The sequence below is a fragment of the Oncorhynchus gorbuscha genome, linkage group LG16 (assembly GCF_021184085.1).
Source record: "Oncorhynchus gorbuscha isolate QuinsamMale2020 ecotype Even-year linkage group LG16, OgorEven_v1.0, whole genome shotgun sequence".
In the NCBI taxonomy this organism is placed as follows: domain Eukaryota; kingdom Metazoa; phylum Chordata; class Actinopteri; order Salmoniformes; family Salmonidae; genus Oncorhynchus; species Oncorhynchus gorbuscha.
This window is the reverse complement of record NC_060188.1, coordinates 51,412,073-51,429,014: the sequence shown is the minus strand read 5'-3', so window position 1 is coordinate 51,429,014 and position 16,942 is coordinate 51,412,073. Positions and strand designations below refer to the sequence as shown.

The 16,942-nt window shown below is 42.0% G+C and overlaps 1 protein-coding gene across 3 annotated transcripts in view; it reads left to right on the top strand.

Annotated features, from left to right (window-relative positions):
* LOC124000464 (calcium/calmodulin-dependent protein kinase kinase 1-like) overlaps positions 1 to 16,942 on the top strand; it is a 124,882-nt gene that overhangs the window by 41,249 nt on the left and 66,691 nt on the right. For all 3 annotated transcript variants that reach the window (XM_046306826.1, XM_046306824.1, XM_046306825.1), the window contains exons 3-4: positions 9,883 to 9,930; positions 16,141 to 16,194. In XM_046306826.1, the coding sequence (XP_046162782.1) occupies positions 9,883 to 9,930; positions 16,141 to 16,194 (102 nt within the window). The remainder of the gene's footprint in view (positions 1 to 9,882; positions 9,931 to 16,140; positions 16,195 to 16,942) is intronic.

Below are 16,942 nucleotides of genomic sequence, written 5' to 3'. Positions count from 1 at the left end.
ATGAGGGTATGAGGCATGAGTGTTCAGAGGCTTGACCAGTGCAGGACAGGATTTGACAACAAAAAAACTAACACAACACACTACACAGTTAAACAAAAGAGCTAAGAATGAGTTCGTCCAAGCAAGGAGTAAAATCATTGATGTGTAATAATGTGATTCCGTTTGTGTATGTGATTAGCTCTACATACAGTAATGAGAGAAAATTGATAGGGGTACCCAGTTCTAGGAGGGGAAACATCCAATGTGCCAGTGGGCTCATGAGAAAGTTGACAATGGTAGTGGAGTGGAGTAGTCATCACCTCTTAACTTCTTGCGTCGAGCCATCCCGGATCCGGGATCGTGACTACAGCCTCAAGCCCATTACCATAACGCAACGTTAACTATTCATGAAAATCGCAAATTAAATTAAATCAATATGCTAGCTCTCAAGCTTAGACTTTTGTTAACAACACTGTCATCTCAGATTTTCAAAAATATGCTTCTCAACCATAGCAAAACAAGCATTTGTGTAACAGTATTGATAGCTATTGATAGCTAGCGTAGCATTTAGCGTTAGCATTCAGCAGGCAACATTTTCACAAAAACCAGAAAAGCATTCAAATAAAATCATTTACCTTTGAAGAACTTCGGATGTTTTCAATGAGGAGACTCTCAGTTAGATAGCAAATGTTCAGTTTTTCCTGAAAGATTATTTGTTTAGGACAAATCGCTCCGTTTTCTGCGTCACGTTTAGCTACGAAAAAAACCTGTATCCAGGATTGTGTAAATCTATCCGCAAGCTCATTAGCATAACACAACATTAACTATTCATGAAAATCGCAAATGAAATGAAATAAATCTATTTGCTCTCAAGCCTTTTAACAACACTGTCATCTCAGATTTTCAAAATATGCTTCTCAACCATAGCAAAACAAGCATTTGTGTAACAGTATTGATAGCCTAGCATAGGATTATGCCTGGCATTCAGCATGCAACATTTTCACAAAAACCAGAAAAGCATTCAAATAAAATCATTTACCTTTGAAGAACTTCAGATGTTTTCAATGAGGAGACTCTCAGTTAGATATCAAATGTTCAGTTTTTACAAAAATATTATTTGTGTTGACAAATCGCTCCGTTTTCTTCATCACGTTGGGTAAGAAAAAAACGAAAATTAAGTCATTAAAATGCAAACTTTTTTCCAAATTAACTCCATAATATCGACAGAAACATGGAAAACGATGTTTAGAATCAATCCTCAAGGTGTTTTTCACATATCTATCGATGATAAATCCTTCGTGGCAGTTGCCTTTCTCTTCTGAAGAAATGGAACGCGCATGGACCTAGAGATTACGCAATAATTTCGACACAGGACACCGGGCGGACACCTGGTGAATGTAGTCTCTTATGGTCAATCTTCCAATGATATGCCTACAAATACGTCACAATGCTGCAGACACGTTGGAGAAACGACAGAAAGGGCAGGCTCATTCCTGGCGCATTCACAGCCATATAAGGAGACATTGGAACACAGCGCCTTCAGAATCTGGGGCATTTCCTGTATGAAACTTAATCTTGGTTTCACCTGTAGCATTAGTTCTGGGACACTCACAGATAATATCTTTGCAGTTTTAGAAACGTCAGTTTTTTTTCTTTCCAAAGCTGTCAATTACATGCATAGTCAAGCATCTTTTCGTGACAAAATATCTTGTTTAAAACGGGAATGTTTTTTATCCAAAAATTAAGAGAGCCCCCTATCTCGAAGAAGTTAATCAGGGAACAGGAAGGGACTTAGATGTAAATACAAATAGCAGATGCATTACATTACAGCTGCGCCATCGTAGGTTTGGACAACGAGTTTCTCTATATGAAGTTAAATTCAGACATCTGAAAATACATCAAGTCAAACACAGACTGCACAACTCACCCACTTGACACATCAAAGTAGCCCAATAAATGTTCCTGAATAAATCCATGATCATCCACATACCTGACAATAACTGACACCTGCAAGCAGACTGGTGGCACCACAGGTCCCATAGCGGTGGGGTAATTTTTACCCCCTGGGGCTTGGAGTTTTTACGTATATGTTAACCTAACTAGGAAAAGTTTGGACACTATAAGGTATGACAGTGATTAATCAGTTGTAAATAGGTTTTCTATGGGCTTTGAGTTTTTTTTTTAAACTCCTGGGAAAAACTCCTGGCCCTGGGGGGGATGAAAACCCTGTCAAACTGCAGCTACCTTATATTTGTTCATATACAGCATATTTAAGAGAAAGGGGGATACCTAGTCAGATGTACAACTGTATGCATTCAACTGAATGTCTTCCGAGTTTAACCCAACTGAATCAGAGAGGTGTGGGGGGCTGCCATAATCAACATCCACGACTTTAGATTAGATTAGGACAACCATAGACAACAACTGATAGACAATACAACTCACAAGGCTGAGCTTGCTTTATGCATGTTTGCATCATGGAGGCCAATGCAACTGTGGGCCTTCTACATTTTTAAAACTCTGTCATCACTATGATGTCGATTGATTAATTCCAGTTAATAACTTTGGATTAAAAACGTATAGGCAGCCTAGCCCGCCCAATTTTGAATATAAACTAAATTTGATCACATTCACATTTTCTCCTGACACACAAATGGACTATAAATACATAACGTTACCAATTAGTTTACCCTGGCCAGATGGACAGGGCGCATAGGCTGTATGCATCTGCTATTATTAGTAGCCTACAGTTGATCAGACTGAAATAGTCTTGTTTTCATCCCATATAGCATGTCAGATTTCTAATGCTGCAACATTTGTCATGAGTTTTTGCTTGTGTCTGTCCGGAGTGATTGTGTTATCATCTTTGCTAAATAAATACTGGAGGAAAGTGGAAAGCCTACTTGAGCACAGGCAAAAACCTCTCGTCACCCTCTCTCTTTAATCTAACCTCTCATCAACCTCTCTCTTTAATCTAACTTTTAATGGATGGTAGCTAATTGGGAAGATGGACAACACCTGGAGGGGGGTGGAGACAAGCACAAGGACAGGTGAAACAGATCAGGGTGTGACAAAAATAAAGTTCTAAAACCAAGAAAAACAATTTATAATTGAGAAGAGACATACACTGAGTGTGCAAACCTCCTCCATCTCCTGTAATTACAAAAAACACATTTGAGTTGAATAATATAAAACAAATGCTCAACTATCACTCTTCAATCTTAATCTCTATCCAGCAATGACACAAAGCAACACATTGAACCCCCATAATGCTCTGTGGCAATACCCCAACACAACACACTAGGTTCATTTTCTGATCCTAATTATATTATTGGATGGATAACATTTCGGTTCATAATGCAAAGCTTTGATTGTTTGGAGGACGTCCTCCGGAAGTGGTGATAATTACCATGTACGTCTATGAAGGGGAGTAAGGCCTACGAACCTCCTAGATTTTTTATTGAAGTCAATGCAGCCAGAGGAAGACTGAAGTTAGCTGTCCTCCGGCTACACCATGGTGCTACCCCAGACAGTGCTGTTGAGGCTACTGTAGACCTTCATTGCAAAACAGTGTATTTTATTCAAAAACAATTTGGGACATGAATATATTTAGTATAGTTTTATCTAAAAAGGATAACTTTTTTTAATGTTTCACAATTTTTATTTTTATGAAATTTCACTGAGGAGCCTCCACTGCTACAGACCCGGGTTCGATCCCAGGCTGTGTCGCAGCCAACCACGACCGGGAGACCCAAGAGGTGGTGCACAATTGGCCCAGCGTCGTCTGGGTTAGGGGAAGATTTGGCAGGCTGGGATGTCCCTGTCCCATCGCGCTCTAGTGACTCTTCGCGTTGGGCCAGGCGCATGCACACTGACTTTGTTCGCCAGCTGTACGGTGTTTCCGCCAACACATTGGTGCAGCTGGCTTCGGGGTTAAGCGAGCAGCATGTCAAGAAGTAGTGTGGCTTGGAGGGTTCGTGTTTTGGAGGACACATGGCTCTCGACCTTCGCCTCTCCTGAGTTGGTACGGGAGATGCAGTGATGGGACAAGATTGTAACTACCAATTGGAAACCACGACATTGTGGAGAAAAAGGGGTAAATATAATACAAATGTGTTCACCAATTATTTCCACGAATAAAAGAAGAGATACACTGAGACTGAGTGTGTAAAACATTAGGATATTGAGTCCCTAATATTGAGTTGCACCCCTGTCTTTTGCCCTCAGAATAGCCTCAATTCGTCAGGGCATGGACTCTACAAGGTGTTGAAAGAGTTCTACAGGGATGCTGGCCCATGTTGACTCCAATGCTTTCCAAAGTTGTGTCAAGTTGGCTGGATGTCCTTCGGGTGGTGGACCATTCTTGATACACACTGGAAACGGTTGAGAATTAAAAATCCAGCAGCTTTGCAGTTCTTGACACACTCAAACCGGTAGGCCTAGCACCTACTGCCATACCCCATTCAATCTTGCCCATTGAACCTCTGAATGGCACACATACACAATCCATGTCTCAATTGTCTCAAGGATTAAAAATCCTCCTTTAACCTGCCTCCTCCCCTTCATCTACACTGATTGAAGTGGATTTAACAAGTGACATCAATAAGGGATCATTGCTTTCACCTAGATTCACCTGGTCAGTCTGTCATTATTATAATTATGTCCTGCCCCCTCGACCGTCCTCTCCGACAACAATCGGCCCGTGGCTGAGTCAAGTTCCTACCCCTGTTTCTGTCTGTCTCTTTGTCTCTAAGTCACTATGCTTCGCCTCTTTCTTTCTCCTTCCGTACCTTTTTGCTCAATTTTTCTCCCTGCTACCCCCCCCCCCTCTCCACCATGAGCTTTATTTATGTGGCTTTAATTTCAGTCTCTTGTTGTTAAACCGAGGATTAAACACAGTAATCTGTAGAGAAACACCCGAAAGAAACAATACAGAGATACTTTAACAGTATTTGACAAAACACAGCACACAGAAGCATGATTACAACCACATCCACAATAGCATCCCACATCCGTTGTCTCATATTTTTTATGTTCCTGTAGAATCTCTCCCTTTTCTCTCTCTCTCTCTCATCTCTCATCTCTCGTCTCGTCTCTCTCCCCCCACACTCTCTCCTCACTTCCCAACCACAATGACAGCATCTCCTTCCCACTTTTCAGAAAAAAGCATGAGCAGCGTTGTGGCACCAATAAATCTCCCTTCTCTAGTTATTGACTCATCACCCGATATTTAGTCAGGGTCGACTAATGTCTATCTCAGCAGGCCACCATCCTCCCGCAGTACACTCAGGTGTGTGTATGTCTCTGCGCTCACTGAGGGGTTGGAAGAAACTATTGATCACTTTCTCCTACAGGGCCACTTTGAGTTGAGGGACAGAACTAAAATGGAGGTGTAATTTATACTCTTCTCCACCTCCATGCTAAGTAAACTGAGGAGTAGAAATAGATGGTTTTGTTGCCATACTAGTGATGCAGCAGCAGGCTACACAGGATGCTTGTTTGGTTGGAGATTCTCTCAGAGAGCTACAGTATTCATGACTGTGTCTAAGTGTGCGTCCCAAATGACACCCTAATCCCTACATAGTACACTTGTTTCGACCAGTTACTAAATGAGGAACATGATATCCACCCTCCCTGTAAGACATGAGGAGAAATGAGAAATCAATGGACAAGGAGAGGAGGAAGAGACGTGTCAAGGGAGAGATGCATAGAAGGAAATGACAGCTCAGCAACTCTTACCCCCCGAGAGGGTAGAAGGGAGTGGAGGGATGGGTGGAGTAATAGAGGGAGGAATGGCTTTCTGGGTCATCTGATGCAGTAGCCCATCCGTGACAAGGACTTACAAGTTGTGCGTTCCCGAGATGGCGTTCTGCACACCATATTGTGCTGTGCCGTTATTTGCCTGTTTGTGGCCTTTGACCACATTAACAAGATGTTTTCGCCGACTGGATGTTTTTTGTTTGTTGCACCATTCTCGGTAAACCCTAGACACTGTTGTGCGTGAAAAGCCCAGGAGGCCAGACATTTTTGAGATACTGGAAACCAGTGGTGTAAAGTACTTAATTAAAAGTACTTTAAAGTACTACGTAAGTCATTATTTTGGGGATCTGTGCTTTACTTTACTATTTATAGTTTTTACAACTTTTACTTTTACTTCACTACATTACTAAATAAAATAATGCACTTTTTACTTCATACATTTTCAGCCAGAAGTACTCGTTACATTTTGAATGGCTAGCAGGACAGGAAAATGCTCAAATTCATGCACTTATCAAGAGAACATCCCTGGTCATCCCTATTGCGTCCTATCTGGCGGACTCACTGAACACAAATGCTTCGTTTGTAAATTATGTCTGAGTGTTGGAGTGTGCCCCTGGCTATCGTAAATAAAAAAAACAAGAAAATTGTGCCGTCTGGCTTGCTAAATATAAGGAATTTGAAATGATTTATACTTTTACTATTAATACTTAAGTATATGTATATTAGCAATTACATTTGCTTTTGATACTTAAGTATATTTAAAACCAAATACTTTTAGACTTTTACTCAAGTAGTATTTTATATGGGTGACTCACTTTTACTTGAGTAATTTTCTATGAATGTATCTTTACTTTAACTTACTTTAACTCCAGTATGACATTTGGGTACTTTTTCCACCACTGACTGGAACTGGCACGCCTGGCACCGATGATCATACGCTGCTCAATGTCACTTAGGTCAGTCGTTTTACCCATTCTAACATTCAATCGAACACTAACTGAATGCCTTGATGCCTGTCTGCCTGCTCTATATAGCAAGCCACGGCCACGTGAATCACTGTCTGTATGAGTTAACAATTTTAGTGAATGAGGTGGTGTACCTAATGAACTGAGTCTATATCATAAGGCCTTTAGTTGAGGGCCTAGTTATACCATTACACAGTGGTGTTAGGAAACCCCTGATTTATAGGCCACATCTGGCCTGCAAGTCACATTATGCTGGCTTGCAAAGTGATGTGTAATTCCTATTGGAATCCAGTGTTAGGATATCCAACAAGTGACATTTTTTATCACCTACAACCTGCATTCAGACTGACTGCCAGGGTAGGGAAGATTGAATACTGAGACTACCTCAATGATCTAAACTGGAACAACAATCTCAGTAATGGGTGCAATAATAACAGATTAGTTTAGTTTTTTTTAAACGTTTATCTTTGGCTGATTAATGTTATGCTACACAATCAATGAACATGGGCGTCATTGTAAAATAAGAATTTCTTCTTAACTGACTTGCCTCGTTAAACAAAGGTTAAATAAAAAGAAAAACATGCAAAAACACACGTGTGTGTGTGTGTGTGTGTGTTTTAAGTCCTTCTACATGGCACAGCTCTTTATCCATCATTTACATTTAAGTCATTTAGCAGACACTCTTATCCAGAGCGACTTAGATACAGTATATACTGCAGTGGAGATGTCACTGAGCATGCGCCAGCTGGACCTGGCACAATGGGCTAACAACAGTGTCCGGTTTCTCTTTCTCTCTAGCTCTCTCTGTCCCTCTCTTGCTCACTCACTTTCACTTCCTGCATCTCACTCCACATACAGTAGCATACCTTACACTCTGAGTCTCACTGTGTGTTTGTGTCACTCATGTGCTCTTTCCTCTTATGTTGTTGATGTGCTGTTGGGTCTTGACCCTATAGAACCCCGCACTGGAGGTGTCATAATACCATAAAACCTAGCGGTCAAACAGGGCGATTTTAGAAACACTTAAAATGAGGTCTGTGTTTCGTGTAGGCTTAGCCTGATGTAAGGTTTAAATTCTCTTTCTCTTGATCGACCCGACCCCGAAAGAGCGGTTGAGCTTCCCTCTCCCTTCCTTTCGTTCAGTATTTTCTGTCTGTCCATCTGTCCTCTCTCTACATACAGTATATACAGCAAAAAAGTATTTAGTCAGCCACCATTTGTGCAAGTTCTCCCACTTAAAAACATGAGAGAGGCCTGTAATTTTCATCATAGGTACACTTCAACTATGACAGACAAAATTAGAAAAAAAAATCCCGAAAATCACATTGTAGGATTTTTAATGAATTTATTTGCAAATTATGGTGGAAAATAAGTATTTGGTCACATACAAACAAGCAAGATTTCTGGCTCTCACAGACCTGTAACTTCTTCTTTAAGAGGCTCCTCTGTCCTCCACTCGTTACCTTTATTAATGGCACCTGTTTGAACTTGTTATCAGTATAAAAGACACCTGTCCACAACCTCAAACAGTCACACTCCAAACTCCACTATGGCCAAGATCAAAGAGCTGTCAAAGGACACCAGAAACAAAATTGTAGACCTGCACCAGGCTGGGAAGACTGAATCTGCAATAGGTAAGCAGCTTGGTTTGAAGAAATCAACTGTGGGAGCAATTATTAGGAAATGGAAGACATACAAGGCCACTGATAATCTCCCTCAATCTGGGGTTCCACGCAAGATCTCACCCTGTGAGGTCAAAATGATCACAAGAACGGTGAGCAAAAATCCCAGAACCACATGGGGGGACCTAGTGAATGACCTGCAGAGAGCTGGGACCAAAGTAACAAAGCCTACCATCAGTAACACACTACGCCGCCAGGGACTCAAATCCTGCAGTGCCAGACGTGTCCCCCTGCTTAAGCCAGTGCATGTCCAGGCCCGTCTGAAGTTTGCTAGAGAGAATTTGAATGATGCAGAAGAAGATTGGGAGAATGTCATATGGTCAGATGAAATCAAAATAATAACTTTTTGGTAAAAACTTGTCGTGTTTGGAGGACAAAGAATGCTGAGTTGCATCCAAAGAACACCATACCTACTGTGAAGCATGGGGGTGGAAACATCATGCTTTGGGGCTGTTTTTCTGCAAAGGGACCAGGACGACTGATCCGTGTAAAGGAAAGAATGAATGGGGCCATGTATTGTGAGATTTTGAGTGAAAACCTCCTTCCATCAGCAAGGGCATTGAAGATGAAATGTGGCTGGGTCTTTCAGCCTGACAATTATCCCAAACACACCGCCCGGGCAACGAAGGAGTGGCTTCGTAAGAAGCATTTTCAAGGTCCTGGAGTGGCCTAGCCAGTCTCCAGATCTCAACCCCATAGAAAATCTTTGGAGGGAGTTGAAAATCCGTGTTGCCGGGCAACAGCCCCAAAACATCACTGCTCTAGAGGAGATCTGCACGGAGGAATGGGCCAAAATATCAGCAACAGTGTGTGAAAACCTTGTGAAGACTTGTGTGAAAGACTTGCCAACAAAGGGTATAGAACAAAGTATTGAGAAAACTTTTGTTATTTTCCACCTTAATTTGCAAATAAATTCATTAAATATCCTACAATGTGATTTTCAGATTTCTTTTTTCCTTTCTCATTTTGTCTGTCATAGTTGAAGTGTACCTATGATGAAAATTACAGGCCTCTCATATTTTTTAAGTGGGAGAACTTGCACAATTGGTGGCTGACTAAATACTTTTTTTCCCCACTGTGTATAAATATATATATTTTATTATTATTATGTTTTTCTCACTCTCCTCTTCTTTCTATCTCCTCCTCTTTCCTATCTCTCTCTGCCCTGCTAAACTCCTCTTTGCTCCTCTCTCTGCCTTGTCCCTTGTTGACTACATGCATTATCAGTGGTTGCTATGGAGCTCCAAGCAGTTTATACAGCACTGTAATGGATGTATGACTGTAAACTGAATTCAGTGGCCGTAGGCATCACTAATAACATCTCTAAAATGAGCTAGTCAGTGGAGAACATATTGTTCATGAATCCAACGCTGTATTTGAGTCATCCAATGTTCTATTTCTCTCCTCAGGTGGATATGGTAGATGGATGAATCATCCTATCTCTTCTGTCATATATTCTCATTTAATGTCATCCCTTTGTTTTCTTCCTCCTGCAGAACTGTATCCAGCTGAACCAGTACAAGCTGAAGAGTGAGATCGGAAAGGTGAGCCTTGAACTCATTCAGAAATGCAGAATACCCTGTCTTCAATCAATCACCTTTCTGATATTTGTACATCATGTTCTTTTACAATTGTGTCCCTGTTGTATCGAACTGTCTCACACTGATTGTGCTGTCTGCTATCATTGGCACTAAATACAAATTCATTAATGAACTATTCTAACTATTCTAATCAATATTATCCCTAAGCAGAATAGCCCACCTTCTATCAACACTGTTGGCCTGGCTCTGTCTGTTTGTCTGCCTCTTTCTGTGCCTGTGTCTGCCTTTTCAGTCCGGATAGACTTATGTAACTATCAGAGAGGACCAATAGATTGTAATGTACATTCACCTTTAGAGGGCCTGGCCATCAATACAAGAGGCCCATATTTTAGATTTACAGTAGTAGCTGTTCAATCTACAGTGCATTCGGAAAGTATTCAGACCCCTTGACCTTTTTCCACATTTTGTTACGTTACAGGCTTATTCTCAAATTGATTAAATATCCCCCCCCCCATCAATCTACACACAATACCCCATACTGGTTTTTAGAAATGTTTGCATATGTATTTTTTTTAACAACTGAGATCCAACATTTGCATAAGTATTCAGACCCTTTACTCAGAACTTTGTTGAAGCACTTTTAGCAGTGATTACAGCCTCAAGTTTTTTGGGGTATGATGCTACAAGCTTAGCACACCTGTGTTTTGGGGAGTTTTTCCCATTCTTCTCTGCTGTTCCTCTCAAGCTTTGTCAGATTGGATAGGAAGTGTCGCTGCACAGCTATTTTCAGGTCTCTCCAGAGATGTTAGATCGGGTTCAAGTCCGGACTCTGGCTGGGCCACTCTAGGACATTCAGAGACTTGTCCCGAAGCCACTCCTGCGTTGTCCAGGATGTGTGCTTAGGGTTGTTTTTCTGCTGGAAGGTGAACCTTCGCCCCGGTCTGAGGTCCTGAGCACTCTGGAGCAGGCTTTCATCAAGGATCTCTCTGTACTTTGCTCCGTTCATCTTTCCCTTGATCCAATCTTGGTTTCATCAGACCAGATAATCTTGTTTCTCATGGTCTGAGAGTCCTTTAGTTTCCTTTTGGCAAATTCCAAGTGGCTGTCATGTGCCTTTTACTGAGGACTGGCTTCCGTCTAGCCACAATACCATAAAGGCCTAATTGGTGGAGTGCTACAGAGATGGTTGTCCTCTGGAAGGTTCTCCCATTCCCATAGAGGAACTCTGGAGCTCTGTCAGAGTGACCATCAGGTTCTTGGTCACCTCCTTGACCCAGGCCCCTCTCCCCCGATTTCTCAGTTTGGCCGGGCGAATGATAAAGGCCACTGTGTTCTTGGGAACCATCAATGTTGCCCATTTTTTTGGTAACCTTCCCCAGATCTCTGCCTCGACACAATCCTGTTTCGGAGCTCTACAGATAATTCCTTTGACATCATGGCTTGGTTTTTGCTCTGACATGCACTGTCAACTGTAGGACCTTATATAGACAGGTATGTGCCTTTCCAAATCATGTCCAATCGTTTGATTTTACCACAGGTGGACTCCAATCTCAATGGAAACAGGATGCTACTGAGCTCAATTTCGAGTCTCATAGCAAAGGGTCTGAATAGTGATGGAAGTAAGGTATTTCTGTTTTTTATATATATATAAATTTGCAAAAATGTCTAAACCTGTTTTCGCTTTGTCATTATGGGGTATTAATCAATACTTTCAGAATGCAGTGCATATTCAATCAGGTACTAAATAATTGGCACCCTTGATAAAGATGAGCAAAAAAGACTGTATAAAATAAATAATAAGATTTATTGTGTGCAAAACATTTTTGGAACATTATATTATTTTATACTAGTTCAATGTCTTTGAGAAATATATTTTATTTAACAAGTAATCTTTTTTTTCTCAAGCAGATAGGTGTCAAAATTATTGCCACTCCTGTATTCAATACCTTTCAATTCCTCGCCTTGTGAGGATAATGGCACTGAGTCTTTTTCTAAAATGTTTTATGAGATTGGAGAACACATTGGGAGGGATCTTAGACCATTCATCCATATAGAATATTTCTAGATCCTTGATATCCTTTGTCTGTGCCTATTGACTGCCCATGTCAATTCAAACCACAGGTTTTCAATGTGTCCGGAGACTGAGATGGCCATTGCAAAATGTTCATTTTGTTTCAATTAACAATTCCTTTGTGGCTTTTGATTTGCGCTTGGGGTTATTCTCTTGCTGTAAGATCCACTTGCAGCCTCCTGGCAGAGGCAACCAGGTTTTGGGCAACATTTTTCTGGTACTTTATGAATCCTCTTTTCCACACCAATTACACCAATGGTGTGCGTGGCCAAAGAGCTCTATTTTCAGGTCAGATGACATGAAAATAGAGATCTTTGGCCACGCACACCAGTGGTAGGTTTGGCCTTGAAAAGCGGAATTATATGCAGAAAATAACCACACATCTATTGTAAAATATGGTGGTGGATTGTTATCACTGATCCAATGGTAGTTTCTCTTTAGGATGATAACCCAGGCTATCTGTACTGCCTCTCCCATATTATGAAAGGCTCTGAATGAGTCACATTGCTTTGATCAGAACCTGAATCATACAGTATAGCTTGTCCATGAATCACCTCATCCTGCTTTACTACAGAATACAGTATTATGATATAAATGGTGAAACTGGGGCCTCCCGAGTGGTGTAACTGTCTAAACCACTGCATCGCAGTGTTAGAGGCGTTACTACAGACCCGGGTTCATTCCGGGACTGTGCCACAACTGGCCGGGGCCCGGGAGTCCCATAGTCCCCAAGGAGTCGGGGCCCGGGAGTCCCATAGTCCTATGGGCTGGGTGCCTGTAGGCTGAGCAGTGTTTCCTCCGAAACATTGATGAGGCTGGCTTCTGGGATAAAGAGCTCGGTTAGGTGGGTCATGTTACGGGGATGCATGACACCTCCTTCACCTCTCCCGAGCCCGTTGGATAGTTGCAGCGATGAGACAATATTTTTTTTAAATTGGGGAGAAAAAAGGGGGGAGGAAATAATATACACGGCTCAAAAAAATAAAGGAAACACTAAAATAACACATCCTAGATCTGAATGAATGAAATATTCTTATTAAATACTTTTTTCTTTACATAATTGAATGTGCTGACAACAAAATCACACAAAAATTATCAATGGAAATCAAATGTATCAACCCATGGAGGTCTGGATTTGGAGTCACACTCAAAATTAAAATGGAAAACCACACTACAGGCTGATCCAACTTTGATGTAATGTCCTTAAAACAAGTCAAAATGAGGCTCAGTAGTGTGTGTGGCCTCCACGTGCCTGTATGACCTCCCTACAACGCCTGGGCATGCTCCTGATGAGGTGACGGATGGTCTCCTGAGGGATCTCCTCCCAGACCTGGACTAAAGCATCCGCCAACTCTGGACAGTCTGTGGTGCAATGTGGCGTTGGTGGATGGAGCGAGACATGATGTCCCAGATGTACTCAATTGGATTCAGGTCTGGGGAATGGGCAGTCCATAGCATCAATGCCTACCTCTTGCAGGAATAGCTGACACACTCCAGCCACATGAGGTCTAGCATTGTCTTGCATTAGGAGGAACCCAGGGCCAACCGCAGCAGCATATGGTCTCACAAGGGATCTGAGGATCTCATCTCGGTACCTAATGGCAGTCAGGCTACCTCTGGCGAGCACATGGAGGGCTGTGCGGCCCCCCAAAGAAATTCCACCCCACACCATGATTGACCCACTGCCAAACCGGTCATGCTGGAGGATGTTGCAGGCAGCAGAACATTCTCCACGGCGTCTCCAGCGTGTCACGTCTGTCACATGTGCTCAGTGTGAACCTGCTTTCATCTGTGAAGAGCACAGGGCGCCAGTGGCGAATTTGCCAATCTTGATGTTCTCTGGCAAATGCCAAACGTCCTGCACGGTGTTGGGCTGTAAGTACAACCCCCACCTGTGGACGTCGGGCCCTCATACCACCCTCATGGAGTCTGTTTCTGACTGTTTGAGCAGACACATGCACAGTTGTGGCCTGCTGGTGGTCATTTTGCAGGGCTCTGGTAGTGCTCCTCCTGCTTCTCCTTGCACAAAGGCGGAGGTAGTGGTCCTGCTGCTGGGTTGTTGCCCTCCTACGGCCTCCTCCACATCTCCTGATGTACTGGCCTGTTTCCTGTTAGCGCCTCCATGCTCTGGACACTATGCTGACAGACACAGCAAACCTTCTTGCCACAGCTCGCATTGATGTGCCATCCTGGATGAGCTGCACTACCTGAGCCACTTGTGTGGGTTGTAGACTCCGTCTCATGCTACCAATAGAGTGAAAGCACCGCCAGCATTCAAAAGTGACCAAAACATCAGCCAGGAAGCATAGGAACTGAGAAGTGGTCTGTGGTTATCACCTGCAGAACCACTCCTTTATGTGGGGTTTCTTGCTAATTGCCTATAATTTCCACCTGTTGTCTATTCCATTTGCACAACAGCATGTGAAATTTATTGTCAATCAGTGTTGCTTCCTAAGTGGACAGTTTGATTTCACAGAAGTGTGATTGACTTGGAGTTACATTGTGTTGTTTAAGTGTTCCCTTTATTTTTTGAGCAGTGTATATACAGTGGCAAGAAAAGTTATGTGAACCCTTTGGAATTACCTGGATTTCTGCATAAAGTGGTCATAACATTTGATCTGATCTTCATCTAAGTCACAAAAATAGACAAACATAGTGTTCTTAAACTAATAACTCACAAGTTATTGTATTTTTCTTGTCTATATTGAATACATCATTTAAACATTCACAGTGTAGGTTGGAAAAAGTATGTGAACCCCTAGGCTAATGACTTCTCCAAAAGCTAATTGGAGTCAGGAGTCAGCTAACCTGGAGTCCAATCAATGAGCCGAGATTGGAGATGTTGATTAGAGCTGCCTTGCCCTATAATAAAACACTCACAAAATGTCAGTTTGCTATTCACAAGAAGCATTGCCTGATGTGAACCATGCTTCAAACCAAAGAGATCTCAGAAGACTTACAATAAAAAATTGTTGACTTGCATAAAGCTGGAAAGGGTTACAAAAGTATCTCTAAACGCCTTGATGTTCATCAGTCCACGGTAAGAAAAATAGTCTATAAATGGATAAAGTTCAGCAGTGTTGCTATTCTCCCTAGGAGTGGCCGTCCTGCAAAGATGACTGCAAGAGCACAGTACAGAATGCTCATTGAGGATAAGAAGAATCCTAGAGTGTCAGCTAAAGACTTACAGAAACTCTGGAAAATTGTAAAATCTCTGTTGACAATACGTAAAACACTAAACAAGAATGGTGTTCATGGGAGGACATTTTTGCCCCATTCTTTGCAGTATTTCTTTAGTGCCTTATTGCAATCAGGATGTATGTTTTGGAATAGTTTTATGTACAGGCTTCCTTCTTTTCACTCTGTCATTTATGTGGAGTAACTACAATGTTGTTGATCCATCCTCAGTTTTCTCCTATCACAGCCATTAAACTCTGTTTTAAAATCACCATTGGCCTCATAGTGAAATCCCTGAGCGGTTTCCTTCCTCTCTGGCAACTGAGTTAGGAAGGGCACCTGTATCTTTGCAGTGACTGAGTGTATTGACACATTCATAATTAATAACTTCACTATGCTCAAAGGGATATTCAATGTCTGCATTTTTTGAACACATCTACAAATAGGTGCACTTGTTTGGGAACCATTGGAAAACCTCCCTGGTTTTTGTGGTTGAATCTGTGCTTGAAATTCACTGCTCGAATGCGAGACTTTACAATTATCTGTATGTGGTGTACAGAGATGAGGTAGTCATTTAAAAATAATGTTAAAACACTATTATTCTACAGAGATTGAGTCCACACAATGTATTATGTGACTTGTTAAGCACATTTTTACTCCTAAACATATTTAGGCCATAACAAAAGGGTTGAAAACTTATTTACTCAAGACATTTTAGCTTTTCATTTTTAATTCATTTGTGAACATTTCTTAAAACGTAATTCCACTTTGAAATGATGGATTATTGTGTGTAGATCAGTGACACAACATCTCAATGTAATCCATTTTAAATGCAGGCTTTAACACAACAAAATATGAATAAAGTTAAGGGATGTGAATACTTTCTGGCACTATGTTATTGCATTGAATGATTAAATATGTTCTATTATTGACATCTATCTTTTTCCTCTCCTGTGACTTTGCAGGGCTCCTACGGGGTGGTCAAACTGGCCTACAATGAGGATGACGACAAACACTATGCAAGTTGTGTGTGTGTGTGTGGCCCTCTTTCTCCTACAAGGAGACAATTATGATCCATTAACCATTTTCAGCTCTTTGTAAAGTGGAATGCCTTGTTAGCTTGATAGGTTAATGGCCCAACTCAAGGCTTTTTATCTGCCTGCACACTGTCTTTGTTGCCCCCAGTGTGCGTGTGTCGTGCGTGCATGCGCATATTTGTGGCTCACGTCAATGGTGTCGATGCCAAGCAATTATGTCAGAGGGAATTGGTTCCCCGTTCCCCATATTAGTGCTCATACTAGCAGGGAGATGGCCTGTAAATGCATGGACAATTGCATGTTATTACAGCTTTATCAGACCCTTTACCCTGCATGGTTCACAACAGAGACAGACTGGTCTTATCTGGAGAGTGATAGGGAGACAGGGGAGAGAGAGATAGAGGGGGGTGAGAACGAGAGAGAAGGGGAGGTAGAGGTAGAGGTAGAGGTAGAGGTAGAGGTAGAGGTAGAGGTAGAGGTAGAGGTAGAGGGAGGTAGAGGTAGAGGTAGAGGTAGAGGGAGGAGGAGGTAGAGGGAGGTAGAGAGAGGTAGAGAGAGGTAGAGAGAGGTAGAGAGAGGTAGAGAGAGGTAGAGAGAGGTAGAGAGAGGTAGAGAGAGGTAGAGAGAGGTAGAGAGAGGTAGAGAGAGGTAGAGAGAGACAGATATATAGAGAGGGATGAGAGGAGAGGGAGATAGAGGCTTGCTCCTGGCATCGGAGACCTTGCAAACA